Source organism: Tachyglossus aculeatus, chromosome 26 (assembly GCF_015852505.1).
Source record: "Tachyglossus aculeatus isolate mTacAcu1 chromosome 26, mTacAcu1.pri, whole genome shotgun sequence".
Taxonomy (NCBI): domain Eukaryota; kingdom Metazoa; phylum Chordata; class Mammalia; order Monotremata; family Tachyglossidae; genus Tachyglossus; species Tachyglossus aculeatus.
In genome coordinates, this window is record NC_052091.1 from 7090019 (window position 1) to 7106763 (window position 16745).

Sequence of the window (16745 nt, forward strand, 5' to 3'; positions counted from 1 at the left end):
AGAATTAAAGCTAGATGCACATCATCAACAAAATAGATTAGTCAGTATGTACAAGTCAAATAGAGTAATAAATCTGTACAAACATTCATTCATTGAATCGTATTTATTGAGCGCTTACTGTGTGCAGAGCACTGGACTAAGCGCTTGGGAAGTCCAAGTTGGCAACTTGTACTTCCCAAGCGCTTTTGTACTTCCCAAGCGCTTTGTACAGTGCTCTGCACACAGTAAGCGCTCAATAAATACGATTGATATAGAGACAGTCCCTACCCAACAACGGGCTCACAGTCTAGAAGCGGGGGGACGGACAACAGAACCAAACATGCGGACAGGTGTCAAGTCATCAGAACAAACAGAATTAAAGCTAGATGCACATCATCAACAAAATAAATAGATTAGTAAGTAGAGTCATAAATCTGTACAAACGTATATACAGGTGCTGTGGGGAGGGGAAGGAGGAGAGGGAAAGGGGGGCTCAGTGTGGGAAGGCCTCTTGGAGGAGGTGAGCGCTTAGTAGGGCTTTGAAGGGAGGAAGAGAGCGAGCTTGGCGGATGGGTGATGGTGTGTGCGATTGTGCGTCCGTCCACCCGACGGGCACCCTCCTGAGGGCTCGGGTCTGGGGCGGGGCCCCCAGTCGGGATGTGGGGACGGGGGGTGGTTAGGAGCCCCGGCACCTTCCTCTTTGGCAGTGACGGTCAGTCCCCACCCCCCCAGCCCGCCCGCTGCTGCCAGGAGAGATGAGGGGGTGCAGCCGCATTTTGCGGCAGCAGCATTTCCTGAAGCCGCTTCCTGCCCTTCCGAGCTAGTGTTTCGTTTTTGCTTGCCTCTTCCCCACCTCCTCACCTCCCCCATGTGCCATCTCCAGCCACTCCAGTGACCAGGGGTCCACCCCCCCCCCACAGGCCCGAAGTCACCCCAATCCCCGGGACGAGGGTGACCGGCACCCGAGGCGGAAACCAGAAATGACCCCCACCCACCGGCCCTTCCGGCCTCCTCTCCCTGGTGCCAGCCTCCGTGATGGCACAACCCCCGGCCGGTTGGACTCCGGGCCGAAGAGGCGGCGTTGGCTGGAGCCGGCGTGTTTCTGGTGACCCCGTTTCCCGGCCAGGATGAGGCTGTGGCCTGGTGTGGTCCCGCCTGCGATTAGGGGCCGGCGAGGGGGTGGGTCCGGCCGGGTCATAGTGGCGGAGTTGTCCGGGGGAATCCTTGGAGAAAGAGTGGTAATCGCGTCACAGTGGCGGAGTTGTCCGGGGGAATCCTTGGAGAAAGAGCGGTAATCGCGTCACAGTGGCGGAGTTGTCCGGGGGAATCCTTGGAGAAAGAGCAGTAATTGCGTCACAGTGGCGGAGTTGTCCGGGGGAATCCTTGGAGAAAGAGTGGTAATCGCGTCACAGTGGCGGAGTTGTCCAGGGGAATCCTTGGAGAAAGAGCAGTAATCGCGTCACGGTGGCGGAATTGTCCGGGGGAATCCTTGGAGAAAGAGCGGTAATCGCGTCACGGTGGTGGAGTTGTCTGGGGGAATCCTTGGAGAAAGAGCGGTAATCGCGTCACAGTGACGGAGTTGTCTGGGGGAATCCTTGGAGAAAGAGCGGTAATCGCGTCACAGTGGCGGAGTTGTCCGGGGGGATCCTTGGAGAAAGAGCTTAATCACGTCACAGTGGCGGAGTTGTCCGGGGCAATCCTTGGAGAAAGAGCGGTAATCGCGTCACAGTGGCGGAGTTGTCCGGGGGAATCCTTGGAGAAAGAGCGGTAATCGCGTCACAGTGGCGGAGTTGTCCAGGGGAATTCTTGGAGAAAGAGCTGTAATCGCGTCACAGTGGCGGAGTTGTCCGGGGGAATCCTTGGAGAAAGAGCGGTAATCGCGTCACAGTGGCGGAGTTGTCTGGGGGAATCCTTGGAGAAAGAGCGGTAATCGCATCACAGTGGCGGAGTTGTCCGGGGGAATCCTTGGAGAAAGAGCGGTAATCGCATCACAGTGGCGGAGTTGTCCGGGGGGATCCTTGGAGAAAGAGCTTAATCGCGTCACAGTGGCGGAGTTGTCCGGGGGAATCCTTGGAGAAAGAGCTTAATCGCGTCACAGTGGCGGAGTTGTCCGGGGGAATCCTTGGAGAAAGAGCGGTAATCGCGTCACGGTGGTGGAGTTGTCCGGGGGAATCCTTGGAGAAAGAGCGGTAATCGCGTCACAGTGGCGGAGTTGTCGGGGGGGAATCCTTGGAGAAAGAGCGGTAATCGCGTCACAGTGGCGGAGTTGTCTGGGGGAATTCTTGGAGAAAGAGCGGTAATCGCGTCACAGTGACGGAGTTGTCCGGGGGAATCCTTGGAGAAAGAGCGGTAATCGCGTCACAGTGGCGGAGTTGTCCGGGGGGATCCTTGGAGAAAGAGCTTAATTACGTCACAGTGGCGGAGTTGTCCGGGGGAATCCTTGGAGAAAGAGCGGTAATCGCGTCACAGTGGCGGAGTTGTCCGGGGGAATCCTTGGAGAAAGAGCGGTAATCGCGTCACAGTGGCGGAGCTGTCCAGGGGAATTCTTGGAGAAAGAGCTGTAATCGCGTCACAGTGGCGGAGTTGTCCGGGGGAATCCTTGGAGAAAGAGCGGTAATCGCGTCACAGTGGCGGAGTTGTCCGGGGGAATCCTTGGAGAAAGAGCGGTAATCGCCTGGGCAGGGGCCTGAGGGGAAGAGGAGGGTGGATGGATGGATGCAGTAGTCCCAGTGCCCCCCCCCCCCCCCCCCCCCCGGGGAACTGGGCATCCCTGGTTTTGCTCCTTCATTGCCACTTGCACACGATGGGGAGCAGGCGCAGTGGGCGTAGAGTGCCGCAGAGCGTGGGGCTGACCCCGGAGAGGGAAGCCGCGGGGCAGAATGGGCATGGGTCAGCAATCAATCGATCAATCAATCGTATTTATTGAGCGCTTACTTTGTGCAGAGCACTGGACTAAGTGCTTGAGAAGTACAAGTTGGCAACATATAGAGACGGTCCCTACCCAACAGCGGGCTCACAGGTCGGCGAAGCCAGGCTGCGGAGAACAGAGGGCCTGTGGCGGGAAAGGCCTCGTTCAGGCCTCCCCCGGGCCCTACCAGAGCCCTGACTTCCAGAAATGGTGGCCAGGGAGGAGGGAAGGGGGACAATCAATCAATCAATCAATCAATCGTATTTATTGAGCACTTACTGTGTGCAGAGCACTCTTGGGAAGTCCAAGTTGGCAACATAGAGAGACGGTCCCTACCCAACAGCGGGCTCACAGTCGAGAAGGGGGAGACAGAGAACAAAACAAAACGGATCAACAAAATAAAATAAATAGAATAGATATGTACAAGTAAAATAAATAGAGTAATAAATATGGACAAACCTATATACATATATACAGGTGCTGTGGGGAAGGGAAGGAGGTAAGGCGGGGGGACACTCCGAGGGGCCAGAGTAGGTGTGTCAGTCGGTCCGTTCGTCGTATTTATTGAGCACTTGGTGTTTGCAGGACACTGTACTAAGCACTTGGGAGAGGACAATCCAATAATAAACAGGCACATTCCCTGCCCTCAGTGAGCTTACAGTCTAGAGGGAGAGCTTGCCTAGTGTGACCATCAGCCTGCTCTCCATGTTGGGGGAATGGGAGGCCCCGGAATCTGCCTCCTCCGGCTTCTGAGCTTGGGTCGGGGCGGGGGGGGGTCATTCATTCATTCATTCAATTGTATTTATTGAGCGCTTACTGGTACAGAGCACTGGACTGAGCGCTTGGAAAGTACAAGTTGGGAACATATAGAGGCGGTCCCTACCCAACAGTGGGCTCACAGTCTAGAAGTGACTTGCCCAAGGACACTTGTCAGGCATGTGGCAGAACCAGGATTAGAACCCAGGCCCCCTGACTCTACTGTAATTAGAATTAATAATGATGGTATTCGTTAAGCGCTTGGTATTCATTCATTCGTTCAGTCATGTTTATTGAGAAGGAGAAGCAGCGTGGCTCAGTGGGAAGAGCCCGGGCTTTGGAGTCAGAGGTCATGGGTTCAAATCCCAGCTCTGCCAACTGTCAACTGTATGACTTGGGGCAAGTCACTTAACTTCTCTGGGCCTCAGCTACCTCATCTGTAAAATGGGGAGTAAGACTGGGAGCCCCCCGTGGGACAACCTGATCACCTTGTAACTTCCCCAGCACTTAGAACAGTGCTTTGCACACAGTAAGCGCTTAACAAATACCATCATTATTATTATTATTATTATTGAGCGCTTACTGTGTGCAGAGCACTGTACTAAGTGCTTGGAAAGTGCAATTCAGCAAAAAAGAGAGACAATCCCAACCCAACAGTGGGCTCACAGTCTAGAAGGATGTGCCAGGCACTGTACTAAGCACTGGGGTGGATACAAGCAAATCGGGATGGACACAGTCCCTGTCCCACGTGGGGCTCACAGTCTCAATCCCCATTTTCTAGATGAGGGAACTGAGGCCCAGAGGAGTGAAGTGACTTGCCCAAGGTCACAGAGCAGACAATAAGCTAAACGCTGTGCTGGGGAAGAAACAATAGTCTGGTCAGGCGCAGTCCCTGTCTTGCACAGGGCTCACGGTCTGGGGGGGAGGGAGAACAAGTATTGAACCGCCATTTTTCAGATGAGGAAATCAATCAATATCGTATTTATTGAGCGCTTACTGTGTGCAGAGCACTGTACTAAGCGCTTGGGAAGTACAAGTTGGCAACATATAGAGACGGTCCCTACCCAAAGAGGTTGAGTGGTTTGCCTAAGGTCCAGTAAGATCAGTGGTCGGACTGGGGCCCTACTCAGGAGAAGCAGCGTGGCTCAGTGGAAAGAGCCCGGGCTTTGGAGTCAGAGGTCATGGGTTCAAATCCCGGCTCCGCCACTTGTCAGCTGTGTGACGTTGGGCGAGTCACTTCACTTCTCTGGGCCTCAGTTCCCTCATCTGTCAAATGGGGACTAAGACTGTGAGCCCCCCGTGGGACAACCTGATCACCTCGTAACCACCCCAGCGCTTAGAGCAGGGCTTTGCACATAGTAAGCGCTTAACAAATACCAACATTATCCCAGTTCTGGTCTCCTTCCTCTAGCCCAGAGCCCAGCCGGGATACTTTGTGGGGACAGGTGGAAAGGAAGGGGAGCGGGGGGCAGGCGGACGGGGGGGGAGGCTCTCTCACTCTGGCAGGGAGAGGCTGTGGTCAGTGGCTGGAGGATGGAGGAGGAGAAAATGACATTACTGTACCATTTTCTACCATGATAGGGTGGTTTTTAGGCACTTCCTATGTCCTAAAGCACTGCGCTAACCACTGGGAAGGGCCCCGGGGAGGAGTCGGGGTGCCGGAGCTCAGGGCTGGGGTTAGGTTTTCCCGTCGATCGATGGAGAACAAGAAGGATGTCGCGTTTCCGACCGCGAGCCGGAGCCAGAGGCCGTGCCCGAAGGAAGAGGAGGAGGCCGGGTTGGACGGACCCCACTGTCGGCCTGGATTTTGGACCCCACCGTCGGCCTGGATTTTCCTGGCCGCCTTGGAGCGGCTCTACCGGGAGGGGTGAGGGAGGACCAGGGTGGCTTCCCACAGAGCCCACCTGGCTCCAGAAGCCGACCATGGGCCGACTGCCAACAGGCTAGCCGCCCCTGGAGTGGCCGCCGGCCGGCGGAAAGAGCCCGGCCAATTCCGGCGTGGCTCAGTGGAAAAGAGCCCGGGCTTTGGAGTCAGAGGTCACGGGTTCAAATCCCAGCTCCGCCAATTGTCAGCTGGGTGATTTGGGGCAACTCACTTCACTACCTCATCTGGAAAATGGGGATTAATCAATCAATCAATCGTATTTATTGAGCGCTTACTGGGTGCAGAGCACTGTACTAAGCTCTTGGGAAGTCCAAGTTGGCAACACATAGAGACAGTCCCTACCCAACAGTGGGCTCGCAGTCTAAAAGGGGGAGGCAGAGAACAAAACCAAACATACTAACAAAATAAAATAAAGAGAATAGATATGTATAAGTAAAATAAATAAATAAATAAATAGAGTAATAAATATGTACAAACATATATACAGGATTAAGACTGTGAGCCCCCTGTGGGACAACCTGATCACATCGTAACCTCCCCAGCTCTTAGAACAGTGCTTGGCAGATAGTAAGAGCTTAATAAATGCCATTATTATTATTATTATTATTATTATTCCGGCTCCCCCTTTTAGACTGTGAGCCCACTGTTGGGTAGGGACTGTCTCTATATGTTGCCAATTTGTACTTCCCAAGCGCTTAGTACAGTGCTCTGCACACAGTAAGCGCTCAATAAATACGATTGATGACGATTGATGATGCTGCTTGTGGCCACGGAGGGCCAATCTGCTGGCCAACCCCATCTGCGGGAGTCGGAGGGTGGCTCGGTTCCCTTGGGGAGCGGGAGGTGGGGCTCATTCAATCAGTCATTCAGTCGTATTTATTGAGCGCTTACTGTGTGCAGAGCACTGTACGAAGCTCTTGGGAAGTCCAAGTTGGCAACATATAGAGACAGTCCCTACCCAACAGTCTAGAAATATGATTGATTGATTGATATACAGATGCTGTGGGGAGGGGAAGGAGGTAAGGTGAGGGGGAGAGGAAAAAGGGGGCTCAGTCTGGGAATGAATGAGGCTGGCACTCCGGGATGGGTACGAGGTGGGCCGTTACGCCAGTCAGCTTTCCTTCCCCGTTGTCGCAGGGCGTGAAAGAGAGCGGCGATGAGGCCCAGGGCGCGCGAAACGCGGACAAGGTCGGCTGGGTGAAGAAGAGCAGCGGGGGCATCCTGGGCATCTGGAAGGATCGCTACCTCCTCCTCTGCAAGGCACAGCTGCTGGTCTTCGAGAACCAGGTGAGCGGGGCGGGGGTCGGTCGGGGACAGGGGCCCGACCTCCACGGCGGGACCCCGATTCGACTCCACTGCTGCCTGGAGAGGTTCATTCATGCATTCATTCAATCAATCATATTTATTGAGCGCTTACTGTGTGCAGAGCACTGGACTAATCAATCAATCAATCAATCGTATTTATTGAGCGCTTACTGTGTGCAGAGCACTGGACTATGCGCTTGGGAAGTACAAGTCGGCGACATAGAGGTCCCTGCCCAACAGCGGGCTCACAATCTAGAAGGGGGGGACAGACAACAAAACAAAACATATTAACAAGATAGACTGTGAGCCCACTGTTGGGTAGGGACTGTCTCTATATGTTGCCAACTTGTACTTCCCAAGCACTTAGTACAGTGCTCTGCACAATGTAAGCGCTCAATAAATACAATTGATTGATTGATTGATAAAATAAATAGTAAATTCATTCATTCATTCAATCAATTGTATTTATTGAGCGCTTACTGTGTACAGAGCACTGTACTAAGCGCTTGGGAAGTACAAGTTGGTGACATATAGAGACGGTCCCTACCCAACAGCGGGCTCACAGTCTGGTGCGGGGGGGACAAACAACAAAACAAAGCATAAGAACGAGATAAAATAAATAGAATAGTAAACTCATTCATTCATTCAATCGTATTTATTGAGCGCTTACTGTGTGCAGGGCACTGGACTAAGCGCTTGGGAAGTACAAGTCGGCAACATAGAGAGACGGTCCCTACCCAACAGCGGGCTCACAGTCTAGAAGGGGAGAAGCAGCGTGGCTCAGTGGAAAGAGCCCAGGCTTTGGAGTCAGAGGTCATGGGTTCAAATCCCAGCTCCGCCCACTGTCAGCTGTGTGACTTTGGGCAAGTCGCTTCACTTCTCTGGGCCTCAGTTACCTCACCTGTAAAATGGGGATTAAGACTGTGAGCCCCCCGTGGGACAACCTGATCACCTTGTAACCTCCCTAGTGCTTAGAACAGTGTTTGGCACATAGTACGCACTTAATAAATGCCATTATTATTATTATTATTAAAACAAAACATATTAACAAGATGAAATAAATAGAATAGTAAATTCATTCATTCAATCAGTCGTATTTATTGAGCGCTTACTGTGTGCAGAGCACTGTACTAAGCACTTGAGAAGTACAAGTCGGCAACATAGAAAGAGGGTCCCTACCCAACAGTGGGCTCACAGTCTAGAAGGGGGGGACAGACAACAAAACAAAACATATTAACAAGATAAAATAAATAGAATAGTAAATTCATTCAATCGTATTTATTGAGTGCTTCCTGTGTGCAGGGCACTGTACTAAGTGCTTGGGAAGTACAAGTTGGGGACATACAGAGACAGTCCCTACCCAACAGCGGGCTCACAGTCTAGAAGGGTGGGACAGACAACAAAACAAAACATATTAACAGGATAAAATAAATAGAATAGTAAATTCATTCATTCATTCAATCGTGTTTATTGAGCGCTTACTGTGTGCAGAGCACTGTACTAAGCGCTTGGGAAGTACAGGTTGGGGACATATAGAGACGGTCCCTACCCAACAGCGGGGAGGCTCCCCGACATACAGGCCTGGATTTTGTGAGGAAGTTGAGGGGGACGGAGAGGACCAACGCTCCATCCCCCCCGCGACACGCTGACTTGGCCTCATCATCATCATCATCATCAATCGTATTTATTGAGCGCTTACTGTGTGCAGAGCACTGTACTAAGCGCTTGGGAAGTACAAGTTGGCAACACATAGAGACAGTCCCTACCTAACAGTGGGCTCACAGTCTAAAAGGGGGAGACAGAGAACAAAACCAAACATACTGACAAAATAAAATAAATAGAATAGATATGTACAAGTAAAATAAATAATGCCTTGGTCGACGGCATCCACTGAGCGCCTTCTGGGCGCAAAGTGCTGTGCGAAGCACTGCAGAAAGTGCAGTAGAAGCAAGTCCCTGCATTCAAGGAGCTTTCAGTCGCGTGTGGGTTTCGGGCAGACAAAAATAATTTATAACGAGCGAGAGCAGGAGCGTAACAGGAAGTAGCCCGAGTGTGTCAGAGTGAAAAAGCCCAAGTAGATGGTTGAACATTCGATAATTACTAATCATAATTACGGTGTTTGTGTTTGCTGTAGGCCAAGCATTCATTCATTCATTCAATTGTATTTATTGATCGCTTACCGTATGCAGAGCACTGTACTAAGCGCTTGTATGTATGTATGTTTGTACATATTTATTACTCTATTTATTTATTTATTTTACTTGTACATACCTATTCTATTTATTTTATTTTGTTTATTTTATTATTCTATTCTATTCTATTATTTTATTTTGTTAATATGGTTTTGTTCTCCGTCTCCCCCTTTTAGACTGTGAGCCCACTCTTGGGTAGGGACCGTCTCTGTATGTTGCCAACTTGGACTTCCCAAGCGCTTAGTCCAGTGCTCTGCACACAGTAAGCGCTCAATAAATACGATTGATTGATTGATTGATTGAAAGTACAATTCAGCAATAAAGGGAGACAATCCCTGCCCACGGGGTTTACGGTCTAGAAGGGGGGAGGCAGACATCAAAACAAGTAAACAGGCATTGATAAAAATAAATAGAATTACAGATATATACATAAGTGAGGGACCGTCTCTGTATGTTGCCAACTTGGACTTCCCAAGCGCTTAGTACAGTACTCTGCACACAGTAAGCGCTCAATAAATACGATTGAATGAATGAAAGCGCCGTGGGATGGGGAGGAGTAGAGCAAAGGGAGCGAGTCAAGGCGACGCCTTGTCTCACAGTCTAGTCTAGTCTAGTCACAGTCTATACTGTGAACCCGCTGTTGGGTAGGGACCGACTCTATATGTTGCCAACTTGGACTTCCCAAGCGCTTAGTACAGTGCTCTGCACACAGTAAGCGCTCAATAAATATTAAATGAATGACACGGAAGGGAGGGGGAACTGAGGAAAAGCGGGGTTTAGTCTGGGGTAGATACAAGATAATCGGGCAGAACACCGTCCCTGCCCTACAAGAGGTTCACAGTCTCGGGGAAGGGAGAACAGGGATTGAATCCTCATTTTTACAGTTGAGGAAACTGAGGCACAGAAACATTAAGTAGCGTGGCTCAGTGGAAAGAGCCCGGGCTTGGGAGTCAGAGGTCGTGGGTTCTAATCCCGGCTCCGCCACTTGTCTGCTGTGTGACTTGGGGCAAGTCACTTCACTTCTCTGGGCCTCAGTTCCCTCATCTGTAAAATGGGGATTAAGACTGTGAGCCCCACATGGGACAACCTAATTACCTTGTGTCTACCCCAGTGCTTAGAACAGTGCTTGGCACATAGTAAGCGCTTAACAAATACCAACATTATTATTATTATTATTATTATTCTCTGGGCCTCAGTTCCCTCATCTGTAAAATGGGGATTAAGACTGTGAGCCCCACGTGGGACAACCGGATCACCTTGTATCCCCCCCAGCGCTTAGAACAGTGCTTGGCACATAGTAAGCGCTTAATAAATGCTATCATTATTATTATTATTCTCTGTGCCTCAGTTCCCTCATCTGTAAAATGGGGATAAAGCCTGGGAGCCCAACATGGGACAACTTGATCACCTTGTATCCCCCCCAGTGCTTAGAACAGGGCTTCGCACATAGTAAGCGCTTAAGAAATACCATCATCATCATCATTATTATTATTATTATTATTATTATTATTAAGTAACTCGCCCAAGGTCACACGGCAGCCGAGTGGCGGTACCGGGACTAGAACCCAAGTCCTCCGGCTCCATGGCCTGGGCTCTTTCCACTCGGTCACGCCGCCCCTCGTGATTAATTTAATATATTTTATTATTTATTTTCAAATAAATAGGCCCAAGTACACCAAGGGCTGAGGGTAGGATGAGAAGCAGCGTGGCTCAATGGAAAGAGCACGGGCTTGGGAGTCAGAGGTCATGGGTTCAAATCCCGACTCCGCCAATTGTCAGCTGTGTGACCTTGGGCAAGTCACTTCACTTCTCTGGGCCTCAGTTACCTCATCTGTAAAATGGGGATTAAGACTGTGAGCCCCATGTGGGGCAACCTGATCACCTTGTATCCTCCCTAGCGCTTAGAACAGGGCTTTGCACATAGTAAGCGCTTAACAAATGCCATTATTAATTAATTAATTAGAAACCCGTAAACGGTGAGGGTGGCCATTGGGTTGCCGTGAGCGGGGTGGCGTGATTTAGACGAGGAAGGCTTCCTGGAGGAGGAGGGCTTTTATGATAGGGACAGCTGTGGCGCGGCGGATGCAGAAGGAGACAAGGGGGTGTCCAGTTGAGAGGACAGTGGGAGCGAGGGGTTGGGGGTGGGAGAGACGACAGTGGGATGTGGGTCCGTGGGGAGCCCGGGGCCACCATCATCATCATCAATCGTATTTATTGAGCGCTTACTGTGTGCAGAGCACTGTACTAAGCGCTTGGGAAGGACAAATTGGCAACATATAGAGACAGTCCCTCCCCAACAGTGGGCTCACAGTCTAAAAGGGGGAGACAGAGAACAAAACCAAACATACTAACAAAATAAAATAACTAGAATAGGTATGTACAAGTAAAATAAATAAATAAATAAATAGAGTAATAAATCTGTACAAACATATATACATATATCCAGGTGCTGTGGGGAAGGGAAGGAGGTAAGATGGGGGGATGGAGAGGGGGACGAGGGGGAGAGGAGGGAAGGGGCTCAGTCTGGGAAGGCCTCCTGGAGGAGGTGAGCTCTCAGTAGGGCCTTGAAGGGAGGAGGAGAGCTAGATGAGTAGTAGATGAGCAGAGCGTGGCTTCCACTCAGAATCGTAATAATAACGGTGTTTGTTAATCGCTTACTATGTGCCAGGAAGCACAGAGAAGTTAATAATAGTAACACTAATAATAATGGCATTTATTCAGCGCCTACCATGTTCCAAGCCCTGTTCTAAACGCTGGGGAGGTTACAAGATGATCAGGTTGCCCCACGGGGGGCTCACGGTCTTCATCCCCATTTTACAGATGAGGGAACTGAGGCCCAGAGAAGTGAAGTGACTTGCCCAAAGTCACACAGCTGACAACGGGCGGAGCCGGGATTTGAACCCATGACCTCTGACTCCAAAGCCTCTTTCCACTGGGCCATGCTCGTTTGAAGTTAAGTCACTTGCCCAAATTCAGAAGTGGTACACAGTCTTGGTCCCCATTATACAGCTGAGGTAGCGGAGGCCCAGAAAATAATAATGATGGCATTTATTAAGCGCTTACTATGTGCAAAGCACTGTTCTAAACGCTGGGAGGTTACAAGGTGATCGGGTTGTCCCACAGGGGGCTCATAGTCTTAATCCCCATTTTCCAGATGAGGTAACTGAGGCCCAGAGAAGTGAAGTGATTTGCCCAAAGTCACACAGCTGACAATGGGTGGAGCTGGGATTTGAACCCACGACCTCTGACTCCAAAGCCCGGGCTCTTTCCACCGAGCCGTGCTGCTTCTGAGTTAAGTGACTTGCCCAGCGCCACAAGTGGCATAGGGCTCCCAGTCTTGGTCCCCATTATTCGGCTGAGGTAACGGCGGCCCAGAGAAGTGAAGTGACTTGCTCAAGGCCACACAGCAGACAAGTTGGGGAGCCGGGATTAGAACCCAGGTCCCGCTGGCTCCCAGGCCATCAGGCCAAGACCGGCGAGGCGCCGATACTGACCGTGGTTCGCCCAGAGCTTGGGCCGGGGACGGGGGACTGATTGGGTGGAGAGGGAGGGGTTGAGCCAGGAAATGGTGCTAATGAAGAACTGGCACGATTTAATGGATCAGTCAACGATCATCATCATCAATCGCATTTATTGAGCGCTTACTGTGTGCAGAGCACTGTACTAAGCGCTTAGTACTAAACGATATTTATTGAGCACTTACCGTGCGCACAGCACTGCACTGAGCGCTTGGGAGAGTACAATACCGTAGAGTTCGAAGACACAATCCTTGCCCGTGAGGATCGCCGCCGCAAGAGTCGGCAGCGTGGCCAAGTACAGCACGGTCCTGGGAAGTGCCCAATAAATACCACTCATTGATTGGGAGCGGTGAAAGAAAGAAGCGTCTGTGAGTTTACAGACGTGGGACAGGAAGGTCAAGGAAGGAGGATGGGCTTGGGTGCCAGAGGTCGCGGGTTCTAATCCCGGCTCCGCCACTTGTCAGCGGTGTGACTTGGGGCAAGTCGCTTCACTTCTCTGTGCGTCAGTTACCTCATCTGTAAAATGGGGATTAAGACTGTGAGCCCCACGTGGGACAAACCGAATATCTTGTATCTACCACAGTGCTTAGCCATATAATAAGCACTTAAATACCATTATTGTTATTATTATTATTATTGAGAGCCCTGTGCGGAATGGGAACCGTGTCCACTCCCATCGCGTCTGTCTACCCCAGAGTTTAGTATTCATTCATTCAATCGTATTTATTGAGCGCTTACTGTGTGCAGAGCACTGGACTAAGCGCTTGGGAAGCACAAGTTGGCAACATAGAGAGACGGTCCCTACCCAACAGTGGGCTCACAGTCTAGAAGAGTGTGGGGCGCGAACTTAATAAATGCCATTTAGAGGGCAAGCAGGAGGAAGCCAATTTATCTGAGGTAGTCGAAGTCCTGGCGTACGATGGAGTCTCTGGTCAGGAACGATGGAGGAGCCGCAGTCCGGACGCTTTGGGACTGAACACTCATATGGAGGGGTTGATGATAGTGCTAATCACTATCATCCTCCCACCCCGCCAAAGAAACCCTCTAGTACCACGGGATTCCCGCCTCTCTCACATTGCTCTGCCCGGCTGGACGATTCGGTCAGTCTGTCAGTCGTATCTATTGAGCGCTTATTGTGTGAGCACTGTACTAAGCACTTGGGAGAGTGTTAATGCAACAGTGTCACAGATACATTCCCAGGCCACAGCGATCTCACAGCTTAGAAGGGGAGACGGTTGTTAATATGTCCTATCTGTAATTTATGTGTTTTTTAAGTGCTGTGGGACTGGGAGGGGGGATGAATGAAGGGTGCAAGTCAGGGTGATGCAGAAGGGAGTGGGAGAAGAGGGTAGTCGGGGAAGGCCTGTTGGAGTTTGGTCACGTGTGTGGTTCCTTGTCCCGGGGTTCCCCAGGGCGATGGCAGTGCCCCCCTGCCCCGGGGAACGTGAGAGAGGGTGATCGAGCACCTCGGATGTCAATGCCGACTGGACGCCCCGAGACTTTCCTCAACTGGGGTTCGGGCAGCCCCGTCCGACCCGCTGCCCCAGGACCGAGAGGCCGGCCCTCTTCAGCCTTCCTAGATCTGCACCTTGGAGGGAAAATCTTTGTCGGAAGCTGGCCGGCCCTCATCGGACCAGGCCGGGGGTGGGAGCGGAGTCCGTGGGTGAGGAAGCCCCATCCCCTGCTGTAGCTTGGACGTCAGCCCTGGGGAGGCCGGTCCTGGAAGCACGGGCCACCCAGGAGTCGGTTGGGGTGGGACTGTCCCCGGTGAGCCTCGTGGGAAGGGACTGGCCCCGCTGAACCTCCTGGGATGGGACTGTCCCTGCTGAGCCACATGGGATAGGAGTGTGCCCTCTCAGCCTCATGGGAAGGACTGTACCTGATGAGCCTCATGGAATAGGAATGTGCCCACTGAGCCTCATGGGATAGGAGTGTTCCCGCTGATCCTCATGGGATAGAAGTGTGCCTGCTGAGCTTCTTGGGATAGGAGTGTTCCCCCTGAGCCTCATGGGATAGAAGTGTGCCTGCTGAGCTTCTTGGGATAGGAGTGTTCCCCCTGAGCCTCATGGGATAAGAGTGTGACTGCTGAGCCTTATGGAATAGAAGTGTGCCTGCTGAGCTTCTTGGGATAGGCGTGTTCCCTCTGAGCCTCATGGGATAGGAGTGTTCCTGCTGAGCCTCATGGAACAGGAATGTGCCCACCGAGCTTCATGGGACAGGAATGTGCCCACCGAGCTTCATGGGATAGGAGTGTGGCTGCTGAACCTCATGGGATAGGAGTGTGCCCTCTGAGCCTCATGGGATAGAAGTGTGCCTGCTGAGCTTCTTGGGATAGGAGTGTTCCCACTGAGCCTCATGGGATAGGAGTGTTCCCTCTGAGCCTCATGGGATAGGAGTGTTCCCGCTGAGCGTCATGGGATAGGAGTGTTCCCTCTGAGCCTCATGGGATAGGAGTGTTCCCGCTGAGCCTCTTGGGATAGGAGTGTTCCCGCTGAGCCTCATGGGATTGCAGTGTTTCCTCTGAGCCTCATGAGATAGGAATGTGCCCACTGAGCCTCATGGGATAGGAGTGTGCCCTCTGAGCCTCATGGCATAGAAGTGTTCCTACTGAGCTTCTGGGATAGGAGTGTTCCCACTGAGCCTCATGGGATGGAAGTGTGACTGCTGAGCTTCTTGGGATAGGAGTGTTCCCCCTGAGCCTCTTGGGATAGGAGTGTTCCCGCTGAGCCTCATGGGATAGGAATGTGCCCGCTGAGCCTCATGGAATAGGAGTGTGCCCGCTGAGCCTCATGGAATAGGAGTGTGCCCGCTGAGCCTCTTGGGATAGGAGTGTTCCCTTTGAGCCTCATGGGATAGAAGTGTGACTGCTGAGCTTCTTGGGATAGGAGTGTTCCCGCTGAGCCTCATGGAATAGGAGTGTTCCCGCTGAGCCTCATGGGATAAGAGTGTTCCCGCTGAGCCTCATGGGATAGGAGTGTTCCCCCGAGCCTCATGGGATAGGAGTGTTCCCGCTGAGCCTCAGATAATAGGAATGTGCCCGCTGAGCCTCATGGGATAGGAGTGTTCCCACTGAGCCTCATGGGATAGAAGTGTGACTGCTGAGCTTCTTGGGATAGGAGTGTGCCCCCTGAGCCTCATGGGATAGGAGTGTTCCCGCTGAGCCTCAGGGAATAGGAATGTGCCTGCTGAGCCTCATGGGATAGGAGTGTTCCCGCTGAGCCTCATGGGATAGAAGTGTGACTGCTGAGCTTCTTGGGATAGGAGTGTTCCTGCTGAGCTCCATGGGATAGGAGTGTTCCCGCTGAGCCCCATGGGATAGGAGTGTTCCCGCTGAGCCTCATGGGATAGGAGTGTTCCCGCAGAGCCTCAGGGAATAGGAATGTGCCCGCTGAGCCTCATGGGATAGGAGTGTTCCCACTGAGCCTCATGGGATAGGAGTGATCCCGCTGAGCCTCATGGGCTAGAAGTGTGCCTGCTGAGCTTCTTGGGATAGGAGTGTGCCCTCTGAGCCTCATGGGATAGGAGTGTTCCCACTGAGCCTCAGGGAATAGGAATGTGCCTGCTGAGCCTCATGGGATAGGAGTGTTCCCGCTGAGCCTCATGGGATGGGAGGGTGTCCACTGAGCCTCAGGGGAAAGGAGTGTGCCTGCTGATCTTCCTGGGATAGGAGTGTTCCCCCTGAGCCTCATGGGATAGGACTGTGCCCTCTGATCCCGGTGTCCAAGGACCGTTGGTAAGCGGGTATCCCCCAGCCCCCTCCTCCGGGCTCCTCCTCATCAGGAGTCCAGGCCCGACGGTAAGCGGGAGTCCAGGGCTGGGGTGGGCGTAACGACGCCCTACCCCTTAGGGACCCCCCCACCCCCATCCCTCAGAGGGCCAACAGACTGCCATCCAGGGCCGGCGGGTTCTCTGGGGGCCCCGGGGCGGGCAGGTCCCTTACGTACGCATGCCTGCTTTTATTGGTCTACTCAACTCTTTATTCAGCCATTTCCTCCCGGTAGATTTCTTATACTTCCTGTTTTATTCTTGTTCTTCCTCCTGCCCACGCTAGTCAGACACAGTTTTGAACTGTCATTAGACTGGAAGCTCCTTGAGGGCAGGGAACTGGTCTCTTGCTTCCGATGCGCTCTCCCAAGCACTTAGCACGGTGTCTAGCCCACGGGAGTGCTCCTTAATCAATCAATCAATTGTATTTATTGAGC

General features: G+C 52.1%; 1 protein-coding gene across 2 annotated transcripts in view; it reads left to right on the top strand.

Moving 5' to 3' along the window:
* The window catches only part of PLEKHO2 (pleckstrin homology domain containing O2), a 37555-nt gene that overhangs the window by 4581 nt on the left and 16229 nt on the right, over positions 1-16745 (top strand). For both annotated transcript variants that reach the window (XM_038767577.1, XM_038767578.1), the window contains exon 2: positions 6666-6815. In XM_038767577.1, coding sequence (XP_038623505.1) covers positions 6666-6815 — 150 coding nt within the window. The remainder of the gene's footprint in view (positions 1-6665; positions 6816-16745) is intronic.